The 15,322-nt window shown below is 38.9% G+C and overlaps 1 protein-coding gene across 1 annotated transcript; it reads right to left on the minus strand.

Moving 5' to 3' along the window:
* Positions 1-401: 401 nt before the first annotated feature.
* LOC124165602 lies at positions 402-15,068 on the minus strand. The gene is made up of 2 exons (XM_046543063.1): positions 14,850-15,068; positions 402-2,108 (listed from the first exon to the last, which is right to left on the minus strand). The coding sequence occupies exon 2, from the start codon at positions 2,092-2,094 to the stop codon at positions 421-423; it is 1,674 nt and encodes a 557-aa protein (XP_046399019.1). The 5' UTR covers positions 2,095-2,108; positions 14,850-15,068; the 3' UTR covers positions 402-420.
* Positions 15,069-15,322: the final 254 nt, after the last annotated feature.

Below are 15,322 nucleotides of genomic sequence, written 5' to 3' on the forward strand. Positions count from 1 at the left end.
TTTATTTTGTGCGAGCCCTCTACCCATAAAAATGTATTTTTTCTCAGAGGAGACTTTGACAATTTCTTGGATTGGTGGTGTGGATTGTAAATTTGTCTGTCCCTTCTATAATATTCCCCTTTTTGGTGATACCTTACTCTGATTTATCGTTACATCCTTGAGGTGGGCGTAGATTGAATCATCTTAATGAAGAAAAGGTATATTTTTCTAACCTTAACCTTCCAACGGTTATCTTTCGGTGTTCGCGAGTCGTTATTAAAGTACGTGGCCGTTATTATGAATGAAGATCACCTGAGAGGCTTCAATCTAAATAGCAGCCTAGGAGTCAGATGTTTTTGAGATCCGGTGGTTGTAACTTTCCCTTTGTTATTTTTTTCGCTAGGAAATTATAAATATGTTACTGTCATTGTTTATATTTTTCTACGTACGGAGCATCCTTTTTATGATACACGAGGCAACAATGCCATACATTGCGGATGGAATTCCAACCAAAAACTGACTCCTAGCTTGAGATGCAGAGGAAGCCTCTTTTTTATGCACGTGTGCATCAGTCACCGTTTCGTATTCAAATTTCTTTCCCGCCCTTTCAGTGGAGGTAGGAACGGTGTAAGTGCTCGTACTCTTATGATCGTGTGACTGAGAAGACCCGTGAGGATTTGTGGAGTTTTTGCATCCTTTATCGTTGAAATTGTGCAGAGATATGTTTCCAGTGCCGGTAACCTCGTGGTGGCAAGATGTTCCATCAGTCGTGTTTGGATGCCCTTTCGGCACCGATGGGGTTGTTGGTGGAACGGTTGTAGTCGTCTCGTCCGGGTGAGATTCTTTGACCAAGGTGCCGTTACCGAGGAAATACGCCGGTCCAACTTCGACGTGGAAATGGTCCGGCTTCTCCATCTTTCGCATGACGTTCATTTTTCGCGAGGTATTGGTGCCGTCCCCGTAGTAAATGGTCACTTGCGCAAGGCACTCAGTTTCCGTCATTATTTTGCTTGCGACCAGGGTTACATTGGCGGCAGTCCCCGACGGAAGCCTTTCCTTCACCCTCTTTTCCTCCTGCAGCTCCCAGGACATTGGCTGTCCCCACATGAGTTGGTCGGTAGTTTCCCTACCTTGCATCGTTTGTTGCATATCTTCGCCCAGGTCGAGCACGTTTACCGGGAGTCCATTTACTATGCCCCTCGCTTGTTCCCAGTTGACCGTATATTTTGATTCGTAGGAGAGGACACAGTTTACCTCATCCTCTTCCGAACTCGACCTATTATTGACGAGCTTCCCTGTCGCCAGCATCACCTGCTGGCTCTGAACCTCTCTGGGCTCCCTTCCCACCTCAACTATGGACATCTCGTAGCTTTTAGGGTCGACAGCGACTAGCACTTTCCCAGAAACGTAGATTCGTTCGACTTCTCCCGGGACCACGTTGAAGTTCCTCCTTCTGTCCCTCCGCCTGTACGGTCCATCTTGTGGAGTCCTGGTTTCTGCCACGGCCACGTAGTTCGATCTTTCCCTCAAGTCCAGCTTTCCTATTCCAGTGTGCTCGTTAGCTTTCTCTTCTTCGGGGGTTTTGTCTTCACGCCTTGCTACATAGTAGGTCCCCGTGCCGTCAACATCGACGGCCTGATGAAGTGAATAAGGCCCGCTTTTTCTGTCCCAGTAGACCCAGGACAATTTCGTAGCGCCGCCCTCGTTCTGGAGCACCTGGTACGTGCTGTAACCGAAGACGCTGCCGTCCTGGGAGACCGTGCAGACGGTTGAGGACGCGTTAAGATGTCCCGGCAGCCAGATGTCGTGGTGGAGCGCTCGGCAGATGTATGTGTCTTCGTATTGAGTCGAGGGAGCCGTGTCCTCATCTGCTTCGCTGACACTCGAGTGCCCAGAAGTGAGCTCCAAAGTTCCGCAGACGGTGTCACTGGGCTTTGACCCTCGGTCTCCGTTGACCCATCGAAGGTTCAAGGACACAACAGTGGAGCGGCCATCGTGGGACCTTAGGTACACCTTGTCGTTTGCGGAGGAGACGTCGATGAGAGCTGTTAGGAAGACCAGTGCGGCGAAGCTGCAGACCTCCATCATCCCCGGAATGTTGTTTCTTGCGTGCATTTTGGCACTACCTCCTGAAAATAAGAAATAGAGGTAAATTGAAGTGGTTGTTGACGAAATTTGTCATTTACATGGAAATTTAAAAATCTAATTTCCTAATTATACTCCACGGATAAAAGTTAGGCTTTTCTCTCTACATTCTGTAGACATTGGAGTTGAAAATTATAATATTTTTATTGTCTCTTGTAGCGTTGTTTATGAAAACAAAGGAAAAACTTGTTTACAGCTAGAATATGTGTCAATTTGACATAATATGGCAAATTTAGGCTTTTGATGCCAAACTCTCTGGAAAAACTATTGGAAATTCCACATTTTCACCCAGGTTCTTGCGGTAACTCTTGGCTTAGGACAGAAAAAAATGTTGTTTACTTTTGGAATACGTTCGTCTTTTTGTCGGAAACTTGATTAAATTTTCGTAAAAATATAATAATCATGTTAAAAATTAACCATCACCAAGGAAGGGGACCACGACTTAAGGTCCCATCTGGCGGACAGAATAGTGTGGTTCATGTGCCCTTCACGGTGCACTGAAGCCTGGATCGGGTAAGCTCTGTAAAACTTTGCCACCACCGAGATTCGTATCCGAGCCTAACGGGTTGGAATCCAGCAATCTAGCCAACAGACCAACCCTTTCTCTTGATAAACTATTGAATATATGATATATAAAAACACAAGTTATTCGGTAATTGCGTTGGTAAAATAAAAGATGCGCTGTGAGGGAAATAGCGCCTGTGATTTAGCTTGGAATGTGATTCTTTTTGAAAAAAATTAAAGCATGGCGGTATAAAGTGACTCCGAATGAAACGGCTTATTGCTAATACGAAGGGGAATCGCTAGAATTCGAGCCAAACTGACCTAATTTAAAAAAATACTTGTAATCCGGGCAACAAATAATACTATTTCCACAAAAGAATCGAAAATGTATTGTGCAGCCATTTATACTTTTTTAAGCTATACTTCACCATATTCGTTAGTGCACAGATACAGATCACTAGAAAATATGAAATACAAATTTTTCTAGTAATGTATTATATCATGTTACCTTTGCACCTATAATCCAAATAACTTCATTTCTGCGTTACAAGTAATACTTATGTCCTTGTTTCTTTTCCATTTCGAGGTGAGTGATGTTTCCTGATATCCCAGGAAAATACTCATGTACTCCAGCCGAAGCCCTTCCCAAAATTTTAAAACGGTTTGGATCAGTTTCAGAAACTCATTGAAGGGTAAAGGTTTCGTTCGTTTTGTAAACTTTGTGCATATAAGTAAAAGCGGTCTATTACATAAAATATGTCCGTTTCCCTTTTTATGCTATGGAGGTGTATATAATGATTTTGACCGCTGGCAAAATTCATCTCCTGGTTAACCTTCAGTTTTAATACGTTACTTTCGTTACCACTGAAAGGTCACGGGTCCTCATTTCGTTGAAATCTATGATGGATTGCCGTCCGTCCCAACTTTAAATCGGTGCTGTACCCGCGATGATATAATGATGCCTCTTTGAAGCTCAGGACCTCCGTCATTACTTCTCCCTCGTGTCCTTGGCCCTTGTTTTGCCGCGGCTACACCTTAAGTGGGTCACATTGGGTCGTCCGACCCAATTTTGAGGGTGAACTAAAACTTGTGTACATGTCATCTCCCTCTATATGAGGCCCTCCATTGGTGCATATGCCTCGTGGGCAGGGCTGGGCAGGATTTCAAATACGAGTATTGAAAAATTTGTGTCAGAAATGCATTTGTAATATGTATTTGGTATTTAAAATACACGACCAGAATGTATTTTTTATTTCAAATTACAGATTTTTGGTATTTATTCCATTCTAAAGTAAAATTACATTTGTAAAATACTTTTGAAGTATCTCTGATAACATTTCTGTAACATTATGCTTCAGAGATGTTTTTGTTAGAATCGTTTTCTACATGTTTGCAACTATCCATAACGTGCCAAGGCAGGTTATATATATATATATATATTTTTTAAGATTTCTTAGTTTCCATATGAATGTATTTTGCATTTCAAAAGGTATTTAAAATACAATTTTGTAGTTTCTTTTTCAAATACCAAAGTCAAAGGCATTGTGTATTTTGCATTTCAAATAAAGTTGGAGCGATAATTTGTATTTCAAATACTCCTCGGCCTGTATTTTTCCCAGCTCTGTGCGTAGGCATTGACCATAATTTGCGGCAACGTTCTCTGTTTTTGAAATCTTCCTCTTCTCCGGTTTTGTAATGATTTAAGGCTTAATTTGTTGGGATTCATAACAAATGAATAGATTGCTAACTTCTCCGGGGAATATAATTTTACCGACTGATTTAGATGTTCTTGATCATATACAGCCAAAATGTATTCATCAATTTCAGTGTACGTGGTGGTTCAGCATTTAAAACCATCAGCAAAATGAGTGATTTTTAAATTTTATAACCGAAAAATTATCAAACTCAAATATTTTGGTTTAATTAAATTGATAGCCTCTGAAAATCACAGTGGTATTTTTCACTATTATACGTCCTACGCCAAAACTTCGTGACAAGTCGAATGAATTCATTCTTTGATTTTTTATCAAATTTTTAAAGATGTTGATTTCCTTTTTTATTTGATCCTCTGAGATTCTTGGGGGTTAATAGTTGTGCATCTTTTCCTTATACTTTTTTTGTGCAAGTATGTGTAGTGTGGACCGTTTCTGTTAAGTTCCGGTTGAATCTGGAGGCCTAAAAGTATTTACACATTTGATTCATTCATCAACTCCTTTTAAAAACCATTCATCACATGTGAAATGATGGTACCTATACCAAACTTGTACCAGGTGTCCTGTGTGTAACTCGTGTATTTGGCTTTTTTAAGTAAATGGTGGGATATAAGTTTAAAATCTCTTAGAACCTTATGTCGATTTAAGTTAAGTCAGTGTCTAAGATGTGCAAAAGCGAAAACACTAGGGTTAAACCCCCAGTCTTCGTTTTCATTTTTACTAAAATACTCTTACTATTTTTGAGACAGATGTAAATTTTGCTTACCGTACTAACTTTACCTTGGATTTATTTTAAATTTAATACCAATATTAAGTTATGCGCCTCCAATTCCTAGTATAATTTAAGCTCTCGATGACTTCTTTGTTATTTTTTTATGGGCTTGCTTAATTTTCTTATGAATATTCGTGGTGCATTGATGTGACGTGAAGGCTTAGGTTCATATTGATTTTGAGCATAGATAAATAGACGCCAGTATTGAACTTGAACCAACAGCTGAACTCAGCGCAACTTTCCTAATGATAACCCAAACCAATAAGTATTATATTCCACCAAGTATAGCCAAGAACGTTCATCTCTCTTGAAATCTTTGATTGATTGGATTTGATGATATATTTTTTTGCAAACTTTGTATGCTATTGTATAAAGGTCTTCCGCCTTTATTTGCAAACTTTGTGTGTTGTTATTGCATGTGTTGCATTGAATGTATTTTGTATTATTTTATATTGCATTTTGAAGTTTATGCTGATATTTTATAAACATTATTGACGAGTTCTATGTCATATGACTATGAAACAAATTTACAGTAAAATATATTATATTTATAATGACCTTTCAAGTTATATTTCTTTATGAAAATATGCGACTCTTATAATTTTGGTACAAAACTCTCTTGTTTCATATTTTTAATTTTTATTTATTTTTAAAAATAATGCTTCAATTTATTACTTGAGCTATTTATGAATGACCTTACTTATGCTATAATTAAGTTAAATGTCAGTTTTCCTGTGTTGATGGTCATGCTAAGCTGAGTTAAGACACTTGTCGCTAAGTCATGAATAAGCTGGCTTCCTTTTAAAATTCTCAACACTACGTCCAACCTAATCTGTTTTGAAATCGGTTTAGGGCTACGTTCTCTGCATTCACCGATAGACAACCATCTCATAATAGAATTGTAATTGGCTGCAAATGCGCTCATAGCTTTGCCCTAATTGTTTCTATGGTCTCATTTAGTGCTAGAATCCTTTCCCTTCACGCGCTGTTCCCAATCCTAAGTATCCTTGCCATTGTTGAACGTCTCCACCAGTTCTCCTGGCTATCGTCAGTCGTAGCCGTGTTCTGACCTGGATTCAAACTGAACGTGAAGGTCGCTATGCGATGGGGCCAGTTCGCATGTACCCGTTGGAGAATGAAAAACGACGTCCCCTGTACCCTTCATTGGTGAACGTGTCTGCTCGCAAACCTTTCTCGTACCTCTGGCAGTCAATCCCTCATTCAGTGACATAAACCGATGGTTTTTATGGTTATGCTGTGGGGGTGGAGTTCGCTCCGACCTAGTGATAGAAAAATCGATTTCAATTAAAATCGAAAATTGAGTTTTACACGATGGACTCGAGGATCGAAACTCGATGATATAATTGCTCTTGGATATGTATTAAATTTTTGAATTGGAAAAATAGACCTCGAGCCTTACAATGCAACATGATGACTAATATTTAACAAAATTCCGCAAATAATTGCGTAATTTTTCCTAATTTTTTTCGAATTATTCAGCTTAAAAATCAGGAACTGGTGTCTAAACCGGTAATATGGCCGCCAGCAACACCAATCTACTAAATTATTCCCATTTTTTCATGAATATTGTAAGCCATTTTCAATATTTCCGTCTAGTTCCGGGGCGCTATGCAATATTCGCCTTCCTCTTAGATCTCCGATGACTTCATGCGCTTTTCAACCAGGCGGCAGCTTTTTCAATTTTTTGTTTTCACTCCTTTGTGGTAGCGTAAATAATATCGGGTCTAAAGCGATAAAATAATTGCTACCGACCTCGAGAGATTTATCTACTATGGTTTGCGGCGATTAATTAATGTTGACTTAATTCTAGCAAAGTAAATTATAGTTTTAGATATACTAAATCGCCTTAAAAATTAATCTTCCCCATAAATTATGTGAAATTCACATTGACATTCTAAGCAGTTGCACCATTGCTTAAAATGAGTTTTCTTACTTCTAAATCAAAGTTAAATTTTATAATTTAATTGTTTTCTATAATTTATATCAATATTGTAGTAACATGTTAGATGCTAAATTATTCTCTAAGAAAATGTTTGCGTCTGTTTGGCTAGTTTATCAAACTGTACGATAAGGTTTCCAGTTCGGCCGACCAACATCCGCTTAGATCTGTTTATCTTTATCACACCAAAAGCACCGGAGAGGGAGTTTTAGGGACTAATCGCGGCCAACACGACAAGAAAGGCAATATTTGTAAACACGGACGAAAACAGATCTGGAAAGAAATCACTTTCATCCAACACGTTGCAGGGACTGATATCCTTCCAGAGAGACTTTATCACCGAGTAAATCAACTAAAACGCTGGTCAAGAAGGTAAATGTACAGTAGAAGTTTAAGATTCCAGTTGAGATTTAAACGCTAGGAATCGTTTTGATACGTTAATAATGACATGTGACGAAGACTTTTGTTCACCTTTAGATTTCCCTTCCTACGAGCCGTGGCTCAACTTTCATCGTTGAATATTACCAAATGTATGGCATTTGTGATTATTTGAATATTATCTGAAATGTGAACTATATTAAAAGTCTGCAGCACGCTTTTTGGAAGGTTTTACGATCTTTTGTTATTTTAAGTTAAACACATCAAATTCTATAGCCATGCAAAATTTGATTAACAAATAAAATAAAAAAGATTTAAAAAACAGAATATTTACAAGAACAGTATAAAGTATATAAAAAATAAGATTTTCATCACTTGGAGAATAAAATGTGGGCGCTGCTTCGGTTTATTAATTAGAAGTGTAGATGAGACCGATAGGCGAGTAAGGATAATATCTTAACCTCAGTCGATCCGAATATGGAAACAGGGTTAAAAATCAGTTACAAGATTCCATCGATGAAACAGACAAAGCAAGAAAAAGCTTGTAACAAAATATGCACCATCATTTCAATTTAAAATATAATAAATTCAGCCAATAGAAGTATGTATGCCCTGAACAAACTGCTAACATCAAAATTTCTATCCATCAGAACAAAACTTAGAATTTATAAAACCATTATAAGACCTATCCTTATAAATGCAACTGAATCATGGGTTATCGACAAAAGAACGGAAAAGAAATTGATTGTCTTTTAAAAATAAAGTGTTATAGAAAGTTTTTGGACGAACCAGAGAGAATGGAAGCTGCAGAAGAAAACACAGCAGGGAAATCAGGGACTTTTTCGACTCTCCAGACGTAGCTGAATCTAAGAGCCGCATATTGCGATGGGCATAATACTAAGAGACCAAGAGGCCCTAGCAAAACAAGTCTGGGCAGAAAACCTTAATGGAAGACGACCTCCAGGAAGACCGAGAAAAAGATGGAAGGATGAGGTGATGATTGATATGGGGAAAATGGTAGTCAGTGAGGCGGATGCAGAAAGAGTTGGAGGCAGACAGGTGGAGAGGCTAAATACTATTTAGGTTCTAAATGGCCATGGGAGTGAAGTGAGTGATTTAAATTTCAAATATTGGTTATTTACTCCGGCAGAGGCTGTGGGTATGTCTTTTCTGGCTGATGAAAACCCATAGGCTGCACAATTTATGGTGGAACCAGCCCATTTATAGAATTTCCATCACTAAATTTTCGTCCATTGAACTCAGGACTGATTTTTTTGACCAGCACGATCCCTACCACACAATTTAGACCAACTCATATTCCTACTACGCGTTCGAACGTGGTGTAACCGAGGTAGGTAATCTTTCTCGCACGATCTTCCATTTGAAATTTTCCCAACTTTTTTTCCTTGTCCCGTTCTTTCCTCTTCCATTCACGGAGTCCTTCCGCGAAGCCGTGGAAGGATTCGACGAACCATTCTTGTTTGCGGCGCAACGAATTGCTCAAGAAAAGAGCGGATGTTTGAGCCGCTTACCTTCATGCGGTGACGCATATTCGTTCTCATCTCCGGATTCCATCGTGCCGAATATTATGGACCCCCCTCTCCCGTTTCCATACTTCCGCATTGCTGGACTGCTTGTACAACATCAGACATGCTCTATTGTTATAATAAAGGAGGTAGCTTCACATATCTCGAGTTTTTTTGGCTAACGTGTCTATAAATTCTCACTTGAGTCCCCATAATTTTGGGCCGACAGTAATATTTCCTAGTCGCGTAAAATTTACTTTCGAGCTGGTTTACTCCTTTAAGAAAAATAAATAGTACAAGGCTACTCCGGGAACAAGGAAAGTTTAACCTACCATTGGCTATGTCAAGAATTCCTTGCATGATCCTTGATTCATGCCTATCCAGAATTACAAGCCACCTCTAGGGTGTTTGGCAGGGGGTGATCAATCACCAGAATGCAGTATGCAAGAGGATTCCCACATGCACACCGTTGAAATGTTGCGCATATTACATTTCCGCATTCATGCAAAGGGAAAAATCTGCTTACTGCTCACAAAGGCAATCTGCCTTTGAAGCGAAATAATGCATGTTTTGTAGTTACTTGAATACTCACCTAAGTCCATTTAATTTTTCGCCGACATTAATATTTGCTGTGTCTTTAGTTGCGTCATATATACTGTCGAAGTGGTTTGCCCCTTTTAAGGAAAACTTACGGTAAATAATATACGGTTAATCCGGGATCAAGGAAAGTTTAATCTACTATCTACCATTGGCTGTGCCAAGAATTTCCCTTCGTGGGCTCCTTGATTCATGCTTATCTAGAATTACGACCGCTTCGTTGCTGGGCGCGTGTTGTAATCTTTGAGACGTCATCTTTTCCCCAAAGCAGGGACGAAAGCGGGTTATGCCGATGGGTGAGTCAGCGCTGGGAAGGGACTCGGTTGTGTTTAGTGGTCTGCCGGGATTTTCATGACTATCTAATGCAATTATCATGCGTCGCGCTCAGGGTCAGGCTTCAAATGCGGCCTCCAGCATGCGTTTAGACAAGATCTGACCTAGTTCTGAGTAACGCAAGTGAGATATGAGTATTGCCTCTACAGAGAGTGTAATCCTCGAAATTCGTAGTGAATTTAATCTTTGTTTATGCATAATTCGGTTTCATTTTGCCGCCTAATATGCAGGAATACTTAAGTTGTTTGAAAGTAATCCGTTCTTACATGGTAGACTTGCAAGCATAGCTTGGACAGCGGCGTAGCAACGGGGGAGTTTTCCGGATTTTAACCCTTGAGCCTTTGAAAGAAGCGCCAAAAACGAGTAAGATGGCCTCAATAAATACCTTAATAAATACTCTTACAAAAATACTATTTTGAGTCCTAAAAATAACGTTTTTAACATAAAATCCGCGGACCCTACGTTGCCGTGGAATGTTTTCCATACCCCGCGAAAGGGCCCCAAAATCTCCGGTAAATTCCCCCATTTCAAAATCCTGGCCAAGGCACTGAACTTGGAAATATGTCTGATTATTCTATAATCTACATCTACATCTACATAATACCCTGCGAGCCACCTATAGGGTGTTTGGCAGGGGGTGACCAATCACCAACATGCAGCATGCAAGAGGACCGCCACATGCACACCACACAGTCAAAGAAATATTACGCACACTAGAAAAATGTACATGCTTATTCATAAAAAATATTGCTAATGGTTAGTAATTCCTAGAGCAAATACATGCAAGGTTAGAACTACGAAAAAACATGCAATGGGTGATCCTAGCGAGCGTTGCCATTAATCCTTTCAATTGAGACAACATTGCTATCCTTAATAGTACGAGGGAAGAATGACATTTAAAATCTCTCTGTTTTGCAGTCTATTTCTTTTATTTTTTTCTCATGATCGCGTCTACTATAGTACGATGGTAAACGAAGGATATGCTTCACGTCGTCTGAGAAAATATTATCTTCGAGTTTCCTAAGTAAGTTAAGCCTATACTTCGATCTACGCTCCTGTAAAGATTCCCATCCTAACTCGTTTAACATACTTGAAACGCTGCACTTTTTGTCGTAACAACTCATTATTATTAATTATGTAAGTTATATTATTAATTATATAAGTAATTATGCATTAATTAAAACGTTATTAATTTTAATTCCACGCTTTTCAGAGTAACAGGCGCCTTTTTTGGAAGTAGTATGTTTCAACGTGATGAAGAGAGTATTATTTTAGTATATTTACCACATTTTTTCAAACCAGGAAAAATTCTTAAATTTCTTGGTTTTTTTCGGATGTGCCTTGTTGGCTTATATATCCCGCTGACGGCATTTAATTTTCCCAGGGATTATTCCTACAGTAATTTAGTGTGTGGTGAGCTCTATTCACAACGATATTATCATCCTTCTGGTTAAGTGACTGAGCGAGTGAATGCTCTATGCCCGAATATACCCTTTTTCCCTAAAAGACTAATTTCACATCAGCGAAAATCAGCGATTAAATACAAATTAGAATTTGGAATTATATAGAACTAGAATGTTTACGAACTAACCTCTATTTAATTAGCCGAGTGCTCTATTCGGCAATCTTTCAAAGTAAGCAAATGTTAAGATAAATTGTGGGAGGAGTTATGTTCTAATTACTAATCTCGGATTATTGGAGAACTAAATAACTGTTATTTGGAAATTGATCGTAAAAGCTCTATGTTTAGCAAATTTGTGTGGGACGGACATGCTAAATTTTCAAAAAAATTTTATCAAATATTTGTCATTCTTTGTCTTATTCTTTATTTCACCTTAACGTTCACATCTTAAAGATTCATTACTATTTTTAACTTATCGTGAACTGGAATGTCCCGGAAGCTATTTATTCGCTCGTTCATTTTTTTCGGTGCCAACCGGAATTGGTGAAATTAGAAAACCTTTCATTTCGTCTGGAAATAGTTCGTATGCCCCTAGCTGTGTAAATTGTTTACCTTGGCGCTTCGGCAAGAACTCATTTCCGTCTATATCGCTTGGTTCTAACTTTTTCTTTGCGGTGAGGAAATATTCCTCGGCTTTTCAAGAATACGACCGGATGTCCTGTACTATTTCATTCGGTGAATCACGAATCCCTTGCGCTGGTTGACGTCGGAATGGCGCATCAATAAATATACCGTCACAAATGCGAAGAATTGAGCTTCAGAATACAGGCAATATCACGTGCATTCATGGCTAAATATCAGTTAAGTTTGGTAAAGCAACTAGTTATCATATATAATATTTGGGTACTCTCATGCGTTATTAATTTTGGTTCAATGAAATTCCTAGGCCTGCTATTATTCATAATGCCTCTTTACAAAGCATAAGACACTCGAGAATGGTAATTTTATCATTAAAAGGACAGTGTTTCTATTCTTAATTTCCAGTATGTGATGGTTGGATATTTTTTTTCCATTTGGCGAATCGCAAGAGTTACTTCCTGCAAATAGAACAGTCGATAATTCTCTGTGGTACCATTGAGTAATAAGTTTTAAGATAACCATTTCATTTTCAATGGTCAGAAAATAAGTTAGTGGTCCTGCTATTATATAAATCAAGGAACATTCCTACAGTTACTTTAATGAAAATATGTGAATACGTAAAAATAAAAACCTATATTTGCTTCTTCGGATATATTTAGGGATTATAATGCATTTCGTATAAATAAATCCCCATTAGCACGAATCAAAAGGTGATGGAAGGAATAGCCGATTTGATAATATTGGAAAGAGAAATAGATTCAGGGGAATAGCGATGGGATGCGCGCATAGTACTTTTCGATTGTGATCGATATATCATGGAAGTATTGTGAAAGTCGCGCAATCTTCAACTACACGCCCTTCAAATGTCTATTTAATTGCACGCTGAAGTGATTGGTACTTTCGAGGTGATCTTGCTCGAGACACGGTAGACGTTATATCACGTAAATAAATTATAAAGTGAGCACCATTCAAAAATTGTAATGCTTCACGTTTAAAAACTATGTTTTTCTTCTGATTTTTATGTGAAGTAATAATTTACACTTGATATCATTCAACTTAATTAAAATATCTGGCGAAAAACTAAAATGAAAAAAAATCAATTAGGTCCAAATGCTCTTGAATACTATCCATCCTAAAGCAACGAACTGTGGAGAATAAGAAATTTAAATCTTAACGGTTTTATTCAAATCTTGAGAGAGGACTGGACGAAATTGATTCATAACCCTACAACTATATCAATAAAAAAGGTCTCACATTTTAAAATAGTGTCCAGTTGAATGGAATCAGAAATAAAATAAATTAATAAAATCATATTTACTAAAAAAATATGCCTCAGTAGCGATTCATCTTCAAATATATCATTACTCCTCTATTATCAGCTCCAGGTAATATATCATCTGTTATTTCTTTCCCATTGAATATTTTTTTCATTTGGTCTACTTTAACTTTTTCTCTATTGCTACATACTCCTTTACCTTAATGACGGATTTTCATATCTTATCAAAATTATAGAATATGTGGATAGATTTAGGGGCTACTAAAGACGTCTATTAAATATCACCTGCCTCCGTATTTCGGTAACTTACCACTTTATTCTTACTCATACTGAATGGCCCATTTCTCTCTAAACATTTCAGAGAATTAATTTCAGATTCTCCGTGTTCGTATGTATATCTGATTCTTTTTATGTACTTAACTATGGGGAAAACTATGTAATTAACTATGGGACACTTCAAATGGAAGCGACCAAACTTGGTAGTGCTAATGGGAAGACGAACTGTCATGAGCACGAAATTAGCTCCTTATTCTATAGTACTCAATCCAACTTAAGACTTAAAGGTACATTAGTAAATGTAGGTGGGGAGCGACAGGTCGGGTGGTTTTTACCTTATGCACGGGGAGGGAAGTAAGGATGGAGAGAAACCTATCATCTTCCTCAGCTTGCTCTTTGCAAAAGATGTCAAGAGAGCTTTATATCCCAACTGACGGACAGAGTAATAAACTTGTAGCGTCCTACACTAAAAACTCCACCGTTGATGGGGACTGTGAAATATCCGGTTTCAAAGGATTCAGTAGGGTGGGAAACAAACATTTTAGCAGCCTCACAAGCCTTACTAGTTGAAAACACTGCACCTGTATTTGAATTATTCCTTTCGTCCGCAGCATTTATCCTCTTATCATGCAGGGTGTTTCAGGAGGAATCTGCAATACCTCAGAAGATGGTAAGGTAGAAAATTTTAAGCATCTTTGTCGGTGCACATGGGGTCGCAACTCCTCAGAGCTATGGCAATGCAAAATTTTTTTGGATTCACTTTGCAGTTGCTATGGAAACTGTTTATCTTGGGTATCCAGCCTTTTCGACATTACATTTAATACTCTGGATTTTTAACAGCATTGAATTATTAAGGTAGGAGGAAAATGTGCGATTATAATTGGCTGAAACAATTAATCTTTGAGCTTAATGAAACGAGAGCTTTTAGCGAGTACCAATAATACGATTGGCCAATCCCACCAATTTTTGAGACAAATCTTTTTAGACAAATATAATTGCACTTTTTGGTCCGGTACCAAATGATTAGTATCCAGTAGGCCCGGGTACTAATCCTTTGCTACCGGAGGTTTTCTGTGGCTGTCCTATCCGTTTTTAGTGCTGGGCACTTCATTTTTAGCGGCATGGAACCCGTGGTTTATCCGGCATATTTCTCTGAGAGCAAGCTATTGTAGACGTTATGTTTCACTCCACCCTTCCTTTCCTCTCCTTCTGTAAGGCACAAACGGCCTGAGCTATTGCTCGCCAACTCCATTTACCGATCTACCTCCAGCTCTTAAGTTGGCGATACACTGTATAAATATCCTGTATAAAGAAGGGAATGCTGATTCTAGAGACTGGGTAGATACTCACTGGCGATGGGGGTGATGCAGTCGTCGCACAAAGGCGTCGGAGTTCGTCGCGGCGGCGGCGTCTCGGAAGGTATCCAACAAGTCCGGACACGCGGGGTTCCGCAGCGCTGGACGCGAGAATGTGATATGTGGATGGAAGTGTCGGCGGTGATCTTCCAACCGTGAAGAGGAAAGGCAAAAGCGTTCCTTCCGCCACCCCCGTCTGCGACCACAATCCTTCCTGTCGCCTCCTCTGCCCGCGAACCTGTACAGTCACGAGTTTTCCGGCTCTTCCTGTGGTCGAACGAAAGCGTAGCGCGTAGTTCTGATGATCTTCCGGAAGGTAACGTCAGAGTTATACATAGGCCAGATTTTCCATCGACCGAAAGAGGAAAGCTGTGACTCCTCAAAGATGATATCCGTAGAATCATTTTCTAAGTACTATGGAAACCTGTGGTTTGTAGCCAAGTGTTGTAGCTGCTGGGCTTCTTCACC

The sequence above is a fragment of the Ischnura elegans genome, chromosome 9, assembly GCF_921293095.1.
Source record: "Ischnura elegans chromosome 9, ioIscEleg1.1, whole genome shotgun sequence".
Lineage (NCBI taxonomy): Eukaryota > Metazoa > Arthropoda > Insecta > Odonata > Coenagrionidae > Ischnura > Ischnura elegans.

Coding starts and splice junctions, on each gene's coding strand:
- LOC124165602 (XM_046543063.1), bottom strand. CDS start 2,094: ATGCACGCAAGAAACAACATTCCGGGGATGATGGAGGTCTGCAGCTTC.